At 40.9% G+C, this 17,999-nt stretch overlaps 1 protein-coding gene across 2 annotated transcripts; it reads left to right on the plus strand.

Annotated features, from left to right (window-relative positions):
• Positions 1-1,484: 1,484 nt before the first annotated feature.
• Positions 1,485-15,783, plus strand: RCN2 (reticulocalbin 2). 2 transcript variants are annotated; one of them, XM_074155897.1, is made up of 7 exons: positions 1,485-1,596; positions 1,680-1,785; positions 4,601-4,797; positions 7,722-7,835; positions 9,021-9,117; positions 11,463-11,605; positions 14,970-15,783. In XM_074155897.1, exons 1-7 carry the CDS (start codon positions 1,492-1,494, stop codon positions 15,120-15,122), a joined length of 915 nt encoding a protein of 304 aa, XP_074011998.1. In that variant the 5' UTR covers positions 1,485-1,491; the 3' UTR covers positions 15,123-15,783. The 2 variants fall into 2 exon arrangements, with proteins under 2 accessions (XP_074011998.1, XP_074011999.1); XM_074155898.1 differs by having other exon boundaries at positions 7,734-7,835.
• The last annotated feature ends 2,216 nt before the right edge of the window (positions 15,784-17,999 follow it).

Here is a 17,999-nt window from a genome sequence, read left to right on the forward strand (position 1 = left end):
TTGCTTGCTCTGTTGTTCCAGTTATTTGTATTTCCTTCTGCTCTTATCTTCAGTCATCTTGGCATGTGAACATACTGTTAATAAACTTGGGTCTTTGCACATTTACGTTGAATTTGTTATTTGGAGGCTATTACAGTTGTTAAGACACTGAAATGTATAATCTGGTACACTTGTCAACCCTTGAGATATGGAGCAAAAAGGGGTTTTGGGGTGTTAGTCTTGCATTAGACAAAGAAGACAAAGCATCTTCGGTACTATTTCAGAAAGCAATCAAATCTTATTTCTGTTTTGATTGCTTATAGGATTTGCTTTGTCTACACATGCCACAAGTAGCATGACTTAATTCACATTTTGTATATGTGATTTATATAAATACTGATGGGAAATTTGACATTTAAACCAATAAAAGGTATTAGACTTAACTATTAGATTTTTTAATAGAAAGACATTTCTTATATGGGCAGGAAATTGCAATAACACATTTACTGATTTATTGCAATATTTTACTCTCAGATCTTCAAAATGAACTGTCGTAGCTCTTCACAGTTAATCGAATTTGAGGTTAACCGGGGAGCAGAGCATCGCTACCACCACGGAAGAGACAGGAGAGCGCAGCAGACAACCTCCATTAATTGAGGGCTCGGCTTAAACCTGGCAACAATTGCGTTTCTGGAAGCCCAGGTAGGTTCATCTCACTTATTTCTGTTTAAAAGAGGAGTTCCAGAAATACACCAATATTGAAAGAAGAAATAATAAACCTGACAGCAGCCTTACATAAATCTCGATTAATCCAGCAAGAATGATTAATTTGACCTGAGTGGGCTCGGGATGAGAGCAATCCCAGTTTCATGTGACAGCGCTTAGGAATAGTATTCCCGGGAAGGCCCCTTGCGCATTTACTCCATATATTTTTAGTTTGAGTGGTCAATGAGGCTAAATTTATTGTACAGCTTTCTTTTCCATTATCCACCTTGAGCAGTTGTGGAAATTTGTAGTGATCCACCTTGTTAACTCTTACAAAGCACTGCTTCCCTTTGTGTGACAAGGGGGGTTGTTTTATTTTTGGCAAGTTGGGTCCTCGAGCAAGAGAGGCGTTTGTTCCTTTTTGCTATAAAACTTTCACACTGCTCTTTTCCCGATAATCTTCCCTCACGCCGGGGTTCGTCGGTGCTCCTCTGAAGCTCCGGCCACACTCGCCTCAGTCAGATGAGTGAAAAGTTGGAAAACTACCTGTATTCCTTGGTACTATTTGGTATCCCGCTGAGAGAGCACAAAGGATTGGGAAAGGGAAGAGGATGAACTCCCGTGTCCCCAACCAGCCGCAGCGGCCTGCGTTCGCAGACGGGGCACCCTCCAGGCCGCGCAGCCCCGGCTCCTCCCGCCGCCCGACCCTCCGCCCAGGCGGCGCCCCCGGAGCCCCCCTCCGCCCGGCCCGGCCCCCGCAGCCGCTTTCTCCGCCCCTCGCCGCCGGTCTCCTCCGCGGCGGGCGAGATGCGGCCGCTGCCGCCGCTGCTGCTGCTGCTGGCGCTGGGCCTGGGCCTGTCGCAGGGCGAGCACCGCGCCGACTACGACCGGGAGGCGCTGCTCGGCGGACAGGTGGGAGCGGGGCCGCCCGGGCCGGGGAGGGAAGGAAGGCTGCCGGGGGCGGCGGGTTTGACTCTGGGTTGGCTCTGCCGCAGGAGGAGGCGGAGGAGTACGCGCGGCTCAGCCCGGAAGAGCAGCAGCGGCGGCTGAGGGCCATCGTGAAGAAGATCGATTCGGACGGCGACGGCCTCCTCGACAAGGGTAACGGGGGGCGGCCCCCGAGCTGGTAGCACGGGTGTGAGGGGGGGTTTAACCGGGAGGGGACCGGGGTTTGGCCCAGTGCCCGCGGGGAAGGAAGAGATGGGCTCTCGCCGTGACACAGCCGGTGGCTCGTACGCTGTGGAGGATCTCCCTGAAAAACACAACCACCCTCTTGCCCGGTGCGTCAGAAATACCGACAGATTTTATAGAGGGGGTATCCCAGTCCCCAAGAGTCCCGATTCCCGTGGTGGAAGAAGCGAGGGCCGTCAGGCGCGTGCAGGAGCGAGGTAAAGCGGGTAAGAACAATACTCCGTTGCAAGTACCAGCTTTGCTCCTTGCGCGGCTGCACCCACCTCGAACGAGCAGACTTGTGTGTTTGAGGTGCTGTTTGTGCAACTCAGAGCAGGTTTAAGAGGCACAGAAAGTACACGGCAGCCAAAACAGTACATATATGCGCTTCAGTACTTGCTGACACGAAGTGACACCAAAGGATCATATACTCTTTTCATCACAATATACTATCAAATGTCTTTTCCCAGACAGGTTTTTATCAGTCAACCTTGGGAACTCCATGGTAAACTTAGGTCCTTCCTTTCCATACATCATCATGACACTTCTTGAACTCATTATGAAAATGTATTGTTGTTTTGTTGAGATTTTGGCAAAAAATCAGAAGCCTCTCTTACACGCACATACACAGAGCAAGTAGAATCTTTGTTCAAATGCAAGAACGGTGATATTTCATTAACATGATATTAAACGTGCAGGAAGCATCTGTTGTCTCGTCGTTGGCCAATCTGGCCTAAACCACAAGAAGGTGAGAGGACAAAATCTGGTTTTAAAGACAAGATCAACTATATCTCTTGAGTGTCTTTCACTTTACACACTGACACTGATCAACATCACACTTAGTTCAGTGTTTCTGCCTCTGAGGTGAGATAGTATATAACTTTGGCAGGGTGGCTGATCCCTCTAATATAAACAACAGGCAGATCACAATGTGAAAGCTCTAAGGTCTATTGCAAAGTGTAGAAGTTCCACCCATACTCCATCCTCGTGGTATATATTGCATCTGGTTCTCAATCTAATGGAAACTTGCCTTCCCCTCACTTCCCAAAGGAAAACTCACAGTGGAATGTGTGTTTACACTAAGAAATTTACGGTACCAAAGCTTTTTCAGCTCAGTTATTTCTCAGTGTATTGCAAAACGCTCTTTTGAGAACTTTTTACTTATTAGTGGCGCCTCCATTTGGAGCCTAACAGTGAGAGAAGATGCGATATATTAATACCACTTTCCTAATGTCAGAGCATTAAGTATTCCTGATGAATGGCACTGTGCTCAGATGCCTGTGCCTCGTGCCTTAAATGCTGGGAAATAAACCATGCTATAAATTATAAACCCGTCTTTCAGAAATCATGTTGAAGTTTCTTGTAAGGCAATGCTGTTTTGTGCACAAGCCTCGGTGGTTACAAAATGTGGCGTGCACACCTCCTCACGTTCAGTCAATTCACAGAATCTAGTGTAAAGTTGGTTCCTTTGCTAACACAAATTCAGTACTCAAAATATATTTTTAAAAATCTCTTGCTGCTTTTCAAGGATACTTAAGTAAACCTAGTAAAGTTGTATTGACACTTCTGCCAAGAAGGACAGAATAAGATGCTTTAGTATGTAAAAAATGCTGTAAGACTTCTCTACAGCAAAGCAGTAATTTCTTAGGATTTTTTTGTTAGTCATTATGACTCTTCAGAGCAGGATTTCAGTTGTGTTGATTTAGCTATATAATTTTGCAATGCAGAGGAAGTTGTTTTCCCCTTCCGGGCATCTGAAAATGACTGGGTGATACTGAGAGAATATGTTCTCCCAATCTTCTTTAAATGAAGTAACTTTAATGTATTTGTGGTATATTAAGCTTTATTTCTTTTAGCCGCGTTCCTATAAAAACAAGTAGCTTAAAAACATTTCCAGAATACGTAAGGCTTGATTTCAGCCCCAAGTAAAAGGAAAATACCAGTTAATATTTTATTTTGTGTAATTAAGGCAATGGCAGTGAATTTAGGTTTGTTTCAGTTTGTGGATTTTTCAAAAGAAACCCAAAACTGATGGGAACAATGTTTTTTGGGGGTACAAAGTTACGTTAAGAGTTGTCTGTCTAAATCATATTCAGCATCATTTTCATAAAGCTCTGAAGAAGAGAGAAAAAGGTGAAAGGGTGCTTCAGTATTGGTTGGCTTCAGATTTGAAAAGCCGTGGCCACATAATCATTCCAAGCTGACATTCATATCAGCAGCAACCGAAAGGGGCAGGCTTCTTGCTTCCATTGTTCAGGTCCCAGTGAGCTAAAGGAGGGTACTTTCTCAGCTGAAAACTAAGGAATCTTCCTTCTTACGGGATAAGTTTCTATCGCTCCAGTTTGCTGTGCAGCTGGATGAACTCTACCTGGAATCATTTTTTTCCTACCACTTTCCATGTGTATCAGAGAGGGTCACATCACGCTTTTTCTAGCATCACCAATATAAACCAGATTAAAGTAACCATGTAACTCTAGCCTAAGGGTAGCGATGAGGAAATGGGACTGTGAAAGGAGAACTGAAGGCTGGAGCTGTGATCTGTTCCCTCATTCAGTTAAATTTAAAAAAAAGCCATAGCATAGAAGAAACAGATTGTTTTGCTTTAACTAACTTCTCGCCTATACACTTACATCTGAATTGCAGAGTATATTCCAAACGGAATGAATCTGTGGTATCTTTACAGTTTTTATAGTGCAGATGATTCTGATTTTTTAAAATTTTATTATTTTTTTAACGATTTTCACAGATGAGCTGAGTTCCTGGATACAGCAGTCTTTTAAACATTATGTTACGCAAGAAGCTAAGCAACACTTCAGCGACTATGACAGAGATGGTGATGGATTAGTGTCTTGGAAGGAGTATAATATGCAAATGTATGATCGTGTAATTGATTTTGATGAGAACACTGTCCTGGAGGATCAAGAAGAAGAATCATTTCGACAGGTAAAATGTTTCAGCATCAGTTTCTGTGAGCTGTTGGCAAAAGGCAGCAATATTTGTTTATTGTGACAGAAGAAGATGGGTAGAGAAACCCTACCAGCTGGTACATGTTTTAACACTTTCATCTATCTGAGACAGGGGAGTAGTTGAAGGAAAGTAATGGTGTATTAAAGCTGCTACCATCAAAACAAAGACAGAATGAAATGGTACCTCCCAAGTATATTTTGCTAACTGAGTGTAAGTCTATTGACAGTCTTATCGCAGAGCAGAGTCTCTTGGTTTAAGACGATGGTCTCAAAACAAGATGGCAATCTATTAAATTAGGTCTGTAGCCCAACCAGTGGCCTGCCTTCAGCAGGGGCCAGTACCACTGGTGTTGGAGGTATTTCTACTCTTTAACCCCCTTTACTGCACTTTTTTGGTTGTTTCTCAAGTAGCTGGTGTGGGGTATCAATATTGCCTGCTTTAACATTTTCTGTCCCTTAGAGACCCACAGAGAAAGCAGCAGCAATTCAGACATTTTTAGCAATCAAAATGCAACTCTGATAGATAAAACTAGATGTATAAACAACAGAAGATATGGATTAATTGCATATATGAAAGCATATACTTAAAAGTGGAAAGGAAAGAGCAAGGAAGAGGCAAGGTGGGAAGGTTCACCAAGAATCACAGAATCGTCATGGTTGGAAAGGACTTGGGAAAGGACCTCTGAGATCACTGAGTCCAACCATACACACACAAAAAACCCCTACAATCTCGGCCACTAGAGCATGCCCTGAAGTGCCACATCTACGTGTTTTTTAAATACCTCCAGGGATGGTGACTCAACCACCTCCCTGGGCAGGCTGTTCCAGTGCCTGACCACTCTTTCAGTGAAGTAGTTCTTCCTCATATCTAATCTAAACCTCCCCTGCTGCAACTTCAGACCATTTCCTCTGGTCTTGCCATTATTCCCTTGGGAGAAGAGGCCAACACCCACCTCTCTACACCCTCCTTTCAGGGAGTTGTAGAGGGCAATGAGGTCCCCCCTCAGCCTCCTCTTCTCCAAACTAAACATGCCCAGTTCCCTCAGCCTCTCCTCATATGACTTGTCACCACATAGCAAAACTTATTTCCTTTCAAGTTACACATTTATAAGTACATGTAAGTATTTCCCAAAAAGATAATAGGTGATTTTTCAGTCTATTCTGGCCTGAGTTGTTTTTTTTTTTCCTATGGGGATTGCTTTGACTGCTTTTGGTAAAGCAGTAGTAGATAATATAGGATGTTGGCCCAAACGAAGCTAAAATAGACAGCGGGCAAGGGATTTTACACCCTGAAGAAACGAACTGTAAAGCTTTGGAGGTCACTTAACTGAATAATTGCAAAGCTTTTAAATAAAACGAGTTCAATGGAACTACCAGTCAAAATATTGATCCAATGTTTGAGATATTGCCATCATAGATAAATACACAGAGATAGAACTACTCACCTATTTATGCTATGCTTTGACTGCTTGTGAGGTTTTTCTGCTTACTGACTTCTTCAACATATACTGTAAAAAGCAAAATTAGCAGCATTGTACAAGCATCGTATGTCAGCCACCTTCAGCATTTTCCTTACTTTTGGAAATTAGTGAGCCCGCTTTAACCAAAGTGGAGGAGTTAGTCTATGGTATTTAGAACTGACATCAAGTAAACATAGGGATTTACCAGAAGGTGGCAGCCTTGTTCATCACTTCTCAAAAAACCACTGACAGTTTTTCTCTCAATAGTTCATGTTGCAGTTTAGTACTTTCTGTAGTCAGTCCTTCTGAATTGCCTTCCTGTCTAAACTCCCGGCTAAGGTCAGCTTTTCTTTAAAAGTGCGTTTAATTATTATGCAGAATAGTTAAGATTGTATAATTACACTTTATTTGTTATATATTATACTCTGTATTAATCAGGTTAGCCTAATTTTGAGAAGAGTGTCAATAAATAGGATATAAACTAAGAAGTACAATGTCAAATGGTTATTTTTAAAGAATTTTTGATCTCTGGTTTGCTGGCCGCTCCCTTCTCCAGATCATAGTCACACTGACAGCACAAAACACTTAATCATGGGATTCCAAACTTTTTATAGCTCCCATCACATGCAGCTTGAGTAGAGATCAGTTATCAATGGTGTGGGTCTTTATTTTGTCTAAAGAGACTATACAAAATGAAACAAAAAAATACAAAAATTTTGCATGTTTGGAATACAGAAACAAGTGCAAGTCATTCAGAAATAAGAACTTGCCTGCTTATTGTGGATATTCTTTATTGTTAAAAGGCATGCTAATATTCATACTTAAAACAGGTTGGAGAAGTGGCTTTGCTTTGATATATGTTCAGATGTAATGGACAACAGTCTTGTGGCAAAGGAATCTGTCTAATTTTTCAGCTTTTAAAATGGCTTCAGAAAAGACATTTTACATATATGATATTTCAGGACCGTTTTTGAGCTACAAACAGCCCTTGATATAAATGAGATACAGATCCAGGAGGTTAAATGTCCTGAAAATATAAATTTTGGAATTTGCAACGGCTACCATTAATTATAATCATTATACTCCACTAAATTAGTTTGGGAATTGGTGACTTTTAGAAGAGGAAGCATCTATAAAGACAAGAATTCTTGGTCTTGTCATTATCTCCCTTTTTTGGTTTTGAAGCCTTGGCTAAGAGTGTTTTAAATGTCTCCTTAAATTGAAAAAAAAGGATGTTTTTATGCAATTCTTAGAATAAAACTACCTCAATTAAAAGTGCTGTTCTCGTTGCTCTGGATGAGGTCTTTTTAGTGAAAATATAACATCAGTATAGTATGAGTAGGTAAAGTGAAACGATTAACATCCTAATGAGCTTACAGCCAGCTACCATAATGTTGTTTTTCCTTTTCATTAAGTGCTCTAACTAAATCTGTTTTCTAAGCTTCATTTAAAGGAGAAAAAACGTTTTGAAAAAGCTAATAGAGATGATGTTCCTGATCTAAATGTGGATGAATTTGTTGCTTTTGAACATCCGGAAGAAGTGGAGTATATGACGGTAAGACTTAGGAGGGTACCTTTAGCAGCCTGTATATATAGATGCAACATCTTTTAATGCATGTGCATTAAAACACAAGGCCAGGAAGTGTGCTTTTGAGCAGTTATGTGTATTGCTTTTACAGACCAAATTAAAAATTAGATACTGTGTTGTGGGTCCAGTTCTGGAGTTCAGGAGCTGGAACAGTAGTTCATTGCTTTTCTTTGAAATCTCTTTCAAGAACAGTCCCAAACTTTTGGGATTTGACTAACATAGCTATTTCTAAACTCTGTTAGGTTGGACATACATCAGTGAGGAAGTTTCATGCCTAGTTCAGAGTTCAGTTCTAGTTACGGGGACTTACAGGAAAGATTTCTTTGCGCAGGAAAAGTGCTGGTTACTCTCACTTTCCTTAAAGGGACACAATAGTCACTTTTCTGTCCAAAAAAGAGCATTCAATCCTGTCTGAAGTGTTAATACTGACTGTACTATGGTCAGGGTTTGGGGGATTGTTATTTCAGCCAGGAGCACTTTGTCGTTGGCCATCTGTCTCATCACTGCTGTGACTGCTGGTGTCATTCCAGCTCAGAGCGACAGTTGACCCCAGTTAAAAGTACATGGGTGCTTTTCTGCAATAGAGCCTGCAGTTTTGGCTGCTGCTGCTGCTGCAGAGCCAACTGCCAGGAGGAGCACTGTGCGCACAGAGCCTCTGCTTGTGCTGGCATGACCGTTGGTGATGGACAGACAAGAAAAGACAGAACTACAAGAACAGGCACACTGCCTTCACTGGGAAACACAGGACCAAAACACCAACCAGTTTTCCTAACAATTTCATAAAGTTGCAAAAAATGCGAATTAGTGAATACATCACATGAAAAAAGAAAAGTGAAATGAGATGGTATAGCTTTGTACAAATTCATGTTTCTCAGCCACTTGTGTAATTTTGAATTTTGTTGCAGGATTCGCCTTTCATATTTGGTTTTCATAAAACCCGACGTGCTAAACTCTTAAGAACAGATCTGGTTTGTTGCACAGGAACCAATTACTGCACTAGTCTGCCTGAAACTGAAAAGCAGATTTGAAATGACCGAGTCTTTGCTTTAAAGAATACCTTATTGCTCTAAAATGATTTATTGCAGTTTCTCTTGATTACAAGTTGCTAATCTTTCACAAATTGATATTTTGCTTTTTGTATATATACAAAAGGACTTTGTCATTCAGGAGGCCTTAGAAGAACATGATAAAGATGGTGATGGATTTGTTAGCCTGGAAGAATTCCTTGGTGATTACAGAAGAGACCCAAGTAAGGAAAAAGGGTGGGGGCGTGAAAGAAGGAACAGAACAAAAGCTTTTGGAATGGGGTGGATTGTACGCACCTTTATTTTCAGCTTTTTCCACCTCCACCTACAGGTTCTGAGTAGCATTATTCTGCCTTTTAGAATAATTCAGTTTCCTGGTACTGGGTTCAGTAGGTCATTATTTCCGTCTGCCCTGTATGTAATACAGTAGGTTGTGTGTAGCCCACTCCACTGTTTCCTTGCAAGCTACTTGTTTTCCTAAAGACTGAAGCACACCCTCATCGCTAGGTGTGCAGCTGAAATAAGATGCAGTTTTGCTAACTGAACACATCTGCCAAACCAGCCAGCGTGAACGTAAGGCTAAACTTCCCTGGTCTTTGTCAGCTTAAGGAGGCAGCTGTCAGCCTTGCATTCGAAGGATTGAAGCTGTGTGTATTTTAAGAGAGGTGAAGTGTAATTAGTCTGTTCACTTCACCAGATATCAAAAACCTTTCTGCTTTCACTTTTTCATTTTTTCTCCACTCTTGCCCTTCCTTAACCTTGCTCTGTTCCTTCTTTAAGAAGAAAAAGGACACTCACCCGGTGTTTATCACTACTTTTCTCTAGCTATGTTGCTAATGGATAAATGTTTTATATGCTGTTTGGATTTGCTACAAGATAGGGCAAATAACTCCTCCAGTTCCAAAAAGATGAGTAGCTTGAGGCATGTGGAAAGTCTGCTTGGTCCTTAGGAGTGCGGTCCTTTTAAGTGCGGACTGACGTAAGAAGTTCCATCTAAACATGAAGAGGAACTTCTTTACTTCCAGAGCCCTGGAAGAGGCTGCCCAGAGAGGTGGTGGAGTCTCCTTCTCTGGAGATATTCAAACCCCACCTGGACACGTTCCTGTGCAACCTGCTCTGGGTGGACGTGCTCTGGCAGGGGGTTGGACTAGACGATCTCCAGAGGTCCCTTCCAACCCCATAGCATTCTGTGATTCTGTGATCCTCGCTAGGGAAAATGTTTAACCACGTGAGGATATGGAGAAATAGGGGAATAGTCAGGGTTTTTTCACTCCAATCAACCACCTGGAATTTCACTTTTTTTATAACCATCTTTCTTTGCCAGAGCCAGTAAAAACACTAGATCTCTGATGCAATACAGGCTTCTTTATCTTTTTCCTGCTGTGTCTTGAAAAAAAGCTTTTCCAAGCCAGTCTATCTAAAGTTGTTGAAAAGGAGTGAAATTGTTGCTGAGATCCTTGCAGTAATAGAGGAGATAACAGCTTAGTCATTAAAACTTTTTAGTAAGAATTGAGAATCAGCTATAATTGTAGAAACTACTTCGGCTTTTCTCCAAGTGGCCATCTCTTCTGCAGTGAGTGTTCCTGCAGCACATTTGAAAATGACTAATAGTGGGTCTGGTTTCATAATTGTCTGGTAGTTTTGGGCAACAGTGCATGGTGAATTGTGACACTAAGGAATAATCTACTTGTAAACTAGATGTTCGAAAGGAAGGAGAGAGGCTTTACTCTCTTTCTTCTTTTATAATAGAAACCTAATTATTTTTAAACTGTTACTTATCTGCTTCTGATGCCAAGTACTTTTGAGTTCCATAAGATTTAGAAGTCTTAATATCTGTTCGTGCTTGTCTGCAATGTTTATCAGTTTGACAAACTGCTTCTAAATGTCTGGAAGAGTTAGAGGCAAGTTTAAGATTGCTGGCTAGGTTGCAGGATACCATACCAGCGCATAAGGAAAGTAAAAATCAAGTATACAAATAAACAAAAGCAGTAAATGGAATTGCTTTGGATATATTCCAGGTGGTTTGGGAGAAAAAAAATTATAGACAGTGAACTAATTTGAAGGCCTGCCGTATTGGCCTGAGTCTGTTGAGCCTGCACTAATCAAGAGCTCTGCCTTCTCTGTCGCAGATGCACCTTCCTTCATGTTAAAGCAGGGGAACAGACAGCAGAATGTTATTAAAAACTTCATATGGCCCTAGAATGTCATAACGCCATATACTGCAAAACACTAGTTATCTACCTACTTTTGGGGATATTAAAATAGTCGTTTCAGTTGATGGTGACCCTTGGCTTCAATGTCCGCTTAGTTCAACTGTACATTCACAATCTTAATATTACCTTACCTTTAAATTCTGTTTTAATCTATACAAGTATTTTTTTCATATGTAGACAGATGCATTTATTTAATCTATTGGGGCTAGTCTGTCCCAATTTTGTTTGCCTTTGTTTAGTGAAATCATTTCTATGGTATACTTCATGAGATCGAGTGAATTTGCTTAGGAGAAAAGGTGAAAACATCTGCTTTAAGATAAAGGGTGGCTTTAAACTTGAAAAATGTGTCTTACCAGCTGCAAGGGAAGATCCAGAATGGATACTCGTTGAGAAGGATCGGTTTGTGAATGACTACGACAAGGATAATGATGGAAAACTCAACCCTCAAGAGCTGTTGTCTTGGATAGTACCTAATAATCAGGGCATTGCACAAGAGGAGGTATGTGTTCTGACTGCTGTTTGGGTTTAATTAATGCAGTAGAATTTTGAAGGTATCATAACAAAATGGTAGATGCCTTCAGATTTATCATGTCTTGGTAGTTGAAAAAGAATGCTCAGTAGATCTTCGCATATATTTTTAACCTTTTTTTTTTCAGTTTGACTAAGGATGCAGGTCCTTTAACTGCATTAGGAAAATTTGAAGTTCCTGTTAATTGTATGAATGCTTGTAAATTATTGCAGTGCTTTTCTACATGTTTAAATAGCTTATCTTGTTTGACTTAAGGGGACAGCATTTTAATCAGTTATTTTTTAGTTATTGTAGGTAAGTCTAATGAGATAAACTACTAAAAGAAGCTGTTATATACTGACAGCATAATTTTGAAAACAAAAATTGATCATGATTCTTCTAACTGGCTAAATCACCGTAATTTGTAGAACTAAAAGCTGCTCTTTTCATAAGTACAAGAAAATGGAAGTATTCTCTGATTCAGGGTGCCGTAATGCAAGCTTTAGTGATGATCATTAAAATGGTTTAATCAGGGGTAGAATGCCATAATAGGTTTAAGTGGATTCTCATTTTAGCTGTCTTTAGTTTTTTGTAGCAGCACTGGGTGTTCCAGAACAGCCTCTTTTAGTCAGCACGCTTTACAGTCCCCGGCTGCAGCAGGGAGGATTTCTGCCTTTCCGCTACTAACTTGTTATCTTGTCCAAGTCTCTTCCCTTTGCACTGGAGGATTTTGGTGTTTAGAGTGGCAGGAACAACAGCTCTTCCCGTGTCTCCGTAATTCCTGGTAAAGACAGGAGACGCTGTGTGTCACACAGCAAAGCCCATCTGCTGTGTTGGGGCCACCTCATTTCTGAGGTCCCACCTCGTCCTTTTTTCGGCTTGGCTGGTGACAGAAAAAGCAAAGTGGCGAGCGCACAGCCCCGGCTGCGCTCCTGTCTAACCTCGTAGGAAGCCAAGCTGCTGAACTGCTCTAGCAGTATATTTTTGTAAATGTGGATCTGTAAGGGCTTTGCACAGACCTTTTTTAACATCTGACTCTTGAGGGTGGTTGGTTTGTGTTTCACAGAAACAGCGCAGCTCAAACTGAGGTGAATTCTGTGTGGTGTCGAGTCTCTTCACGCCTGTGTTGGTTGGGGTGTTTTTAGCAGTTCTTCACTATTCATTCAAATTTTACCTTACAGCAAGACCATGCTGTAGTAATAGCTCAGTTCTGCAAGAAACTGGGGACTGTTTAGTATGAGGAAGAGGTATTAGTATGTATTAGTAAGGTAGGTATTAGTAAGAAGTATTAGTATGTTTCTGGGACTGTTTAGTGTGAGGAAGAGGAGGCTGAGGGGAGACCTCATCACTCTCTACAACTACTTGAAAGGACACTGTAGAGAGGTTGGTGCTGGTCTCTTTGCACAGGTAATTAATGACAGAACAAGAGGGAATGGCTTCAAGCTCCAGCAGGGTAGGTTTAGACTGAACATTAGGAAAGAATTTTTCACAGAAAGAGTGGTCGGGCATTGGAACAGGCTGCCCAGGGAGGTGGTTGAGTCACCATCCCTGGATGTGTTTAAGAGTCGCTTAGATGTGGTGCTGGGGGATATGATATAGGGGAGAACTTTGTAGTGTAGGGTAGATGGTTGGACTCGATGATCCCAAGGGTCTCTTCCAACCTGGATGATTCTATGATTCTATTCTAAATATATTTTTTTTTCATTTGTTTCTCTAATGTGCTATTTTTTCATTTGGTTAATATAACAGAGATTGACTTAAGTCATCAACTGCTGTTGGAAAGCTGAATATTGCAGTTTCATTTTGGCATTGCAAAATGACTTGACAACCCTGGTAGCTAAATAACATAAAAATAGAAAAATTACTATATGTTCCATCTCCAGGAATTGATCTGTGTTTACCAAGACGTTTATCTGAATAATCTTCTGGTTTTGCCACACAGAGTGCTTTTAAAATCTGCTTGGCTGATGTTAGCCCATGTTAGGTTCTTCAGTCCTTTTTGGTGATGTAGTCAGCTTAAATGTAAGTAGTATTTAATTTTTTAAAAAAAAGTCACTAAGCAGTTATATGAAGCCAAACCAATCAGAAAAAGTAGGAACAGAAGGATTCTCTAGATCACTGTATTTGTAGGCGTTAAGCAAATAAAAACCAAAGGCATGTAAGAGGAGGGCCCCTCTATCTCTCAGCAATAACAGGTTCCATAGAGCTGCTGTACTAACTTGTTAGCTTTGAGCCATGGAATACTCCTGAATAAGCTACAGGTAAAATATTCTGCAATTGCTGTTTTGTTTTACTGCTGAACTTCCCTCCTTTTATAATACATAGATAAGCAAAAATCTCAAAATTGTTTAAACTGGCAGTTCCCTTTGACATGATAGTCATGATTTAGTATTTTAAAGTTTTTTCAGAAAAGCAAGCTTTTGCTTTCAGGAAATGAGGGAAAACATGAATTACTACCCAAAGTTGAAGTTCCTGTGCACAGATGCCTTATCTTGTCCACTGCTGGAGGTGGAGAGCCCTTTTTCACGGTGGATATCAAGTACTTCCCAGTTACATTTTAATCATTAATTATAGCCATGAAGCGTTTTTTGCACATCATAAGTAGATGGTGAATATCCAGCTGCAAATCTCTATCCCTAATTTTTTATTTTATTTTTTTTTTTAATTAATATGTACGTGTGATGGAAAAGTGAGTCCCCACAGGTTCGGGAAATAAAAACTGGCTTAGCACAGTAGCCACCTCCCGAGTGCCTCCAGCTTAACCCGGGAGCTGTAACCGGTGCTTGTCTGCCAGAGAGAGGGGTTAATAGGTGACTGAGGTAACTGGTGTGCACTTCTGAAAGAGGGTGCTCAGTTTGAGGGCTGTATCGGCTCAAATCCTAGTTGAGGTCGCACATATTGTGGGTGTCATTCAGTGCTGAGTGTCGGGAGGGGCCCCCTGGAAACGCGGGGTCCCTGGCTGACGTGCTGAGCTCGCGTTTTCTGCGGATCATAGGCTAAAGTCACGTACTGCACTCGCCCCTGGGTTTCAAGGACTATGGGTGCTTCCAGGAAGGTGATTAATCTCTGCTGGTTTAATCCTGTCCTCGAAGGGAAGCGACGGGTTTAACATTGATTTGTTGCTTCAGAATTGATAGTGAGGGTAGAGATTTGATATTATGATTTTGCCACCAAATAAAAGAGGCAAAGGGAACCAAAGCGAGGAGAGAAAGGCTCTGTTCTGAATGTATAATCTCGTCTGGCTTGTTACAAATAATGGTGGTGTGGCAGGGCTCCGACAAAGCCATTCCAAAAGCGTTATTTATAAGTGCTCTTATCTATTAACTGTGCGCATGCTGTTCCATTTATTTTAAAGGCTCTTCACCTTATTGAAGAAATGGATTTGAATGATGATAAAAAGCTTTCTGAAGCAGAAATTCTTAAGAACCAGGATTTGTTTCTTAACAGTGAAGCAACAGATTATGGTAGGCAGCTCCATGATGAACGTTTCTACCACGAAGAACTGTAGATTATTTATTTTGTAATCTGTTTTTCTTCCCTTTCTTTCATTTGGAGCTTTTGTTAAAAGCACCCATCAGCTATTTTGCAAGTTTTATGCTGTAATTACAGTACACTAATGTTTGTGTAAATAATTTGCATTCAAAATTTAATTGCCCTCCTGCAGACTTCCTTGGGCCTCTTCTAGCTATCAAAATTAATCTTAAATACTTACTTCCAAAATTATACAGCGTTGGGAAATGAATTACTTCAGGGGTAGTGCGGTATTGTGAAGAGTTGTTCTACTGTACTTGAAGAAAATGGAGAATCTAAATGATTCTGAAAGAATGCAAAACGTAGTAACTGAGAGACTACTATTTTTTCTAATCAGTTTAATTAGGGTGGGGAGTGGGGAAGATGGGGGGGTGTTCAGGGTCAGTATTAACTGTGTTTTATTTAATGCGTTTGGAGAAACACGTAGATTAATGCCTCGATTGTTTAAGAGGTTTCTACTTAATTTTAAATGGTTTCCATACTGTGTTTTATTGTATCATAAAACTTGCTATTTTTACATCTATGGACAATAATTGTTTTTAATGTACAATTCTACAGCATTAGCAATACAATGGTATTTTACAGTGCTAAGACCCTCCTCATTTGTTGGATTAAAACTTTAAAATATTCTGTCTTTCAGTGTTTGGTCCATTTATTACTTACTGTGGGTCACCCATAGCAACTCCTTGAAATATGAGCAACGTAGACAATGTACAGGATTGTACTGGTTGGTAGCGGGGGGTTGGCTACAGCGGTGGCTTCTGTGAGAACCTGCTCGAAGCTTCCCCCGTGCTAGAAACTGTCCCATTGTGGGATTATTTGAAATAGTGTGAAAGCTTCATGGCACGACAGATTCAATTTAGGAAAGTATATATATTAGGAAGTACATACAATATTTTTATCTCCTAGAAGGTACAGAAATCAGCCGAGTCTTCTATCCAAAGAGACAGCCTCACGGAACAGATCGTGTGGACTGTGGTTGGTTGGGTTTAATTCCTAACTCCTGCAACGCTCTTGCAGTGTTCTCCTTGCCCAACGTTTTCCTTCCTCCCAACTCTCTTCTAATGAGTAAAAGCAACTAGTTCTGCCTTGGTTTTTTTACCAATATACCACTTCTTCATTATTCTCAGAACAAACAGGAAATTCCTTTTGACATAAGTGTTGAAGTCTCACCATTAGAAGGCTAGCAATTTCGGTTCAGAACAAAACTACATAGTTTTATCATATTTTTTTTTTTTAGATATCAGAGTGATAGAAATTCAAAACACATTTTCAATTTTAGTGGTTGGGGTTTTTTCTACCCGTATTTGTTTATTTTAGTTCCTGGGAATGCGAATACAAGTATTGCCATGTTGGTGGTGGGATCTGATTTTTAAAAAAAAAAAACAAAAACCTAATTAAATCCAGTGTGTCCAGGAGTATTAAAACAGTTGTCATCTTTGTTGGTTTGAAATAAACCCAAAGTTGCCCACTTCTTGTTATTTATGGCATTTTTAAACAAGTCTCAATGACAGATTCAGCTGCATACTCAGTATTAAGCAGATCATGGTAGGTATTATTAGAGCTTAGCTCACTGTAAGGTGGAACTAGAACTACAGCTTTCGTCGCTTCGCAGCTCTTGATGTAATTTTATGGGCAAAGAAAACTAGTACTTCAAAAGCAAACAATACAGTCGTTAACGTAACTGAAATGTGGATTTGGAGAAGTGCTAAACTCCATCCTTTAATAATATTGTGTTCTGCTGAACGTTTCTGTAATTCCTAGAGTAAATTAAGGTAGGCTCATTTTGATTTCTGATAATGTTTTTAAAATTAGACTTATTTCACATTAGGATTAGAAGCCTAATAGTGCTTTCACAGTCTTGGGAAGATTTGTGGCTTTTGATAGTTTAATCTAGCGTTTAGGCTGCCCAGACTGGCAACCCACCACTTGCCTCCGCTCATGTCTGTCCAAGTATTCGGCATGAGAGCAGCTCCAGGGTTTTCAGGGTTATGCATAGACCGAGCATTTTTTAACTATACTGAGAAAAAGCGCAACAAAGCACAGTATCTCTTATCTCTATTTCACTATAGATAGAAATCAAATGGAAACTTTAGGTTTAACGAGTCAGATTTTCAGCACTCCAGCGTGGCACAGTTTATATTTCTAGAAGGAAGGAGGGGTACTGACTGCGGGATTACCAGAGCCTGTGACAGTCACACCCAGGGCAGCCTGGTCTTTATGTTTCCTGTTGGCCCTGTTATTTGCAGAAAATTCATGAGTTTCTGTGCTTGGTGAAGGCTGAGAGCAGTGTCCGGTAGCTCCCTCCCCTCTGCCAGGTTTTACAGGTGGTTTTCCACAACATCCAAACTTTAGCTATAACCGCGTGTGCTCAAACGCGAAGACATTTCGGAACAAAGGACTGGCTTGTGCTGTTCTGTCACATAAAACTGAGGTTTTGTTCTGAAAAAGCCTCCAACCACGCTATCCCACCGATCAGATAGACCTCACCGATATGGCACACTAACGAACCCTCTTCTTTCCACGTCCCTCTGTCTACTCCAGCAGCACACAGCGCAGAGGCCAAGACCACAGGCTGAAAATCCGGGGGACTGTTTGCGCCTGGTGTGTCCCCAGGGCGTAATACTTCAGTGGTCTCTTGTGTGTTCCTGTCTGTCCCTCCGCTAGCACGACTTCCATTCCTTTCTCATTTTCTCTCCAATCACAAACCTCGCCAAACAAATGAAAACAGGTTATTTTAGGAAGCAGGAGCAGATTCGGCTGCACTTCATCCCAGAAGCCCTTTTGAAGAATCAGGCTTTATTCTATCAAACGGCGCAACTTCTACCAGTGGAAGCTTTATGAGCTCAGCTCG

This window comes from Numenius arquata, chromosome 11 (genome assembly GCF_964106895.1).
Source record: "Numenius arquata chromosome 11, bNumArq3.hap1.1, whole genome shotgun sequence".
Lineage (NCBI taxonomy): Eukaryota > Metazoa > Chordata > Aves > Charadriiformes > Scolopacidae > Numenius > Numenius arquata.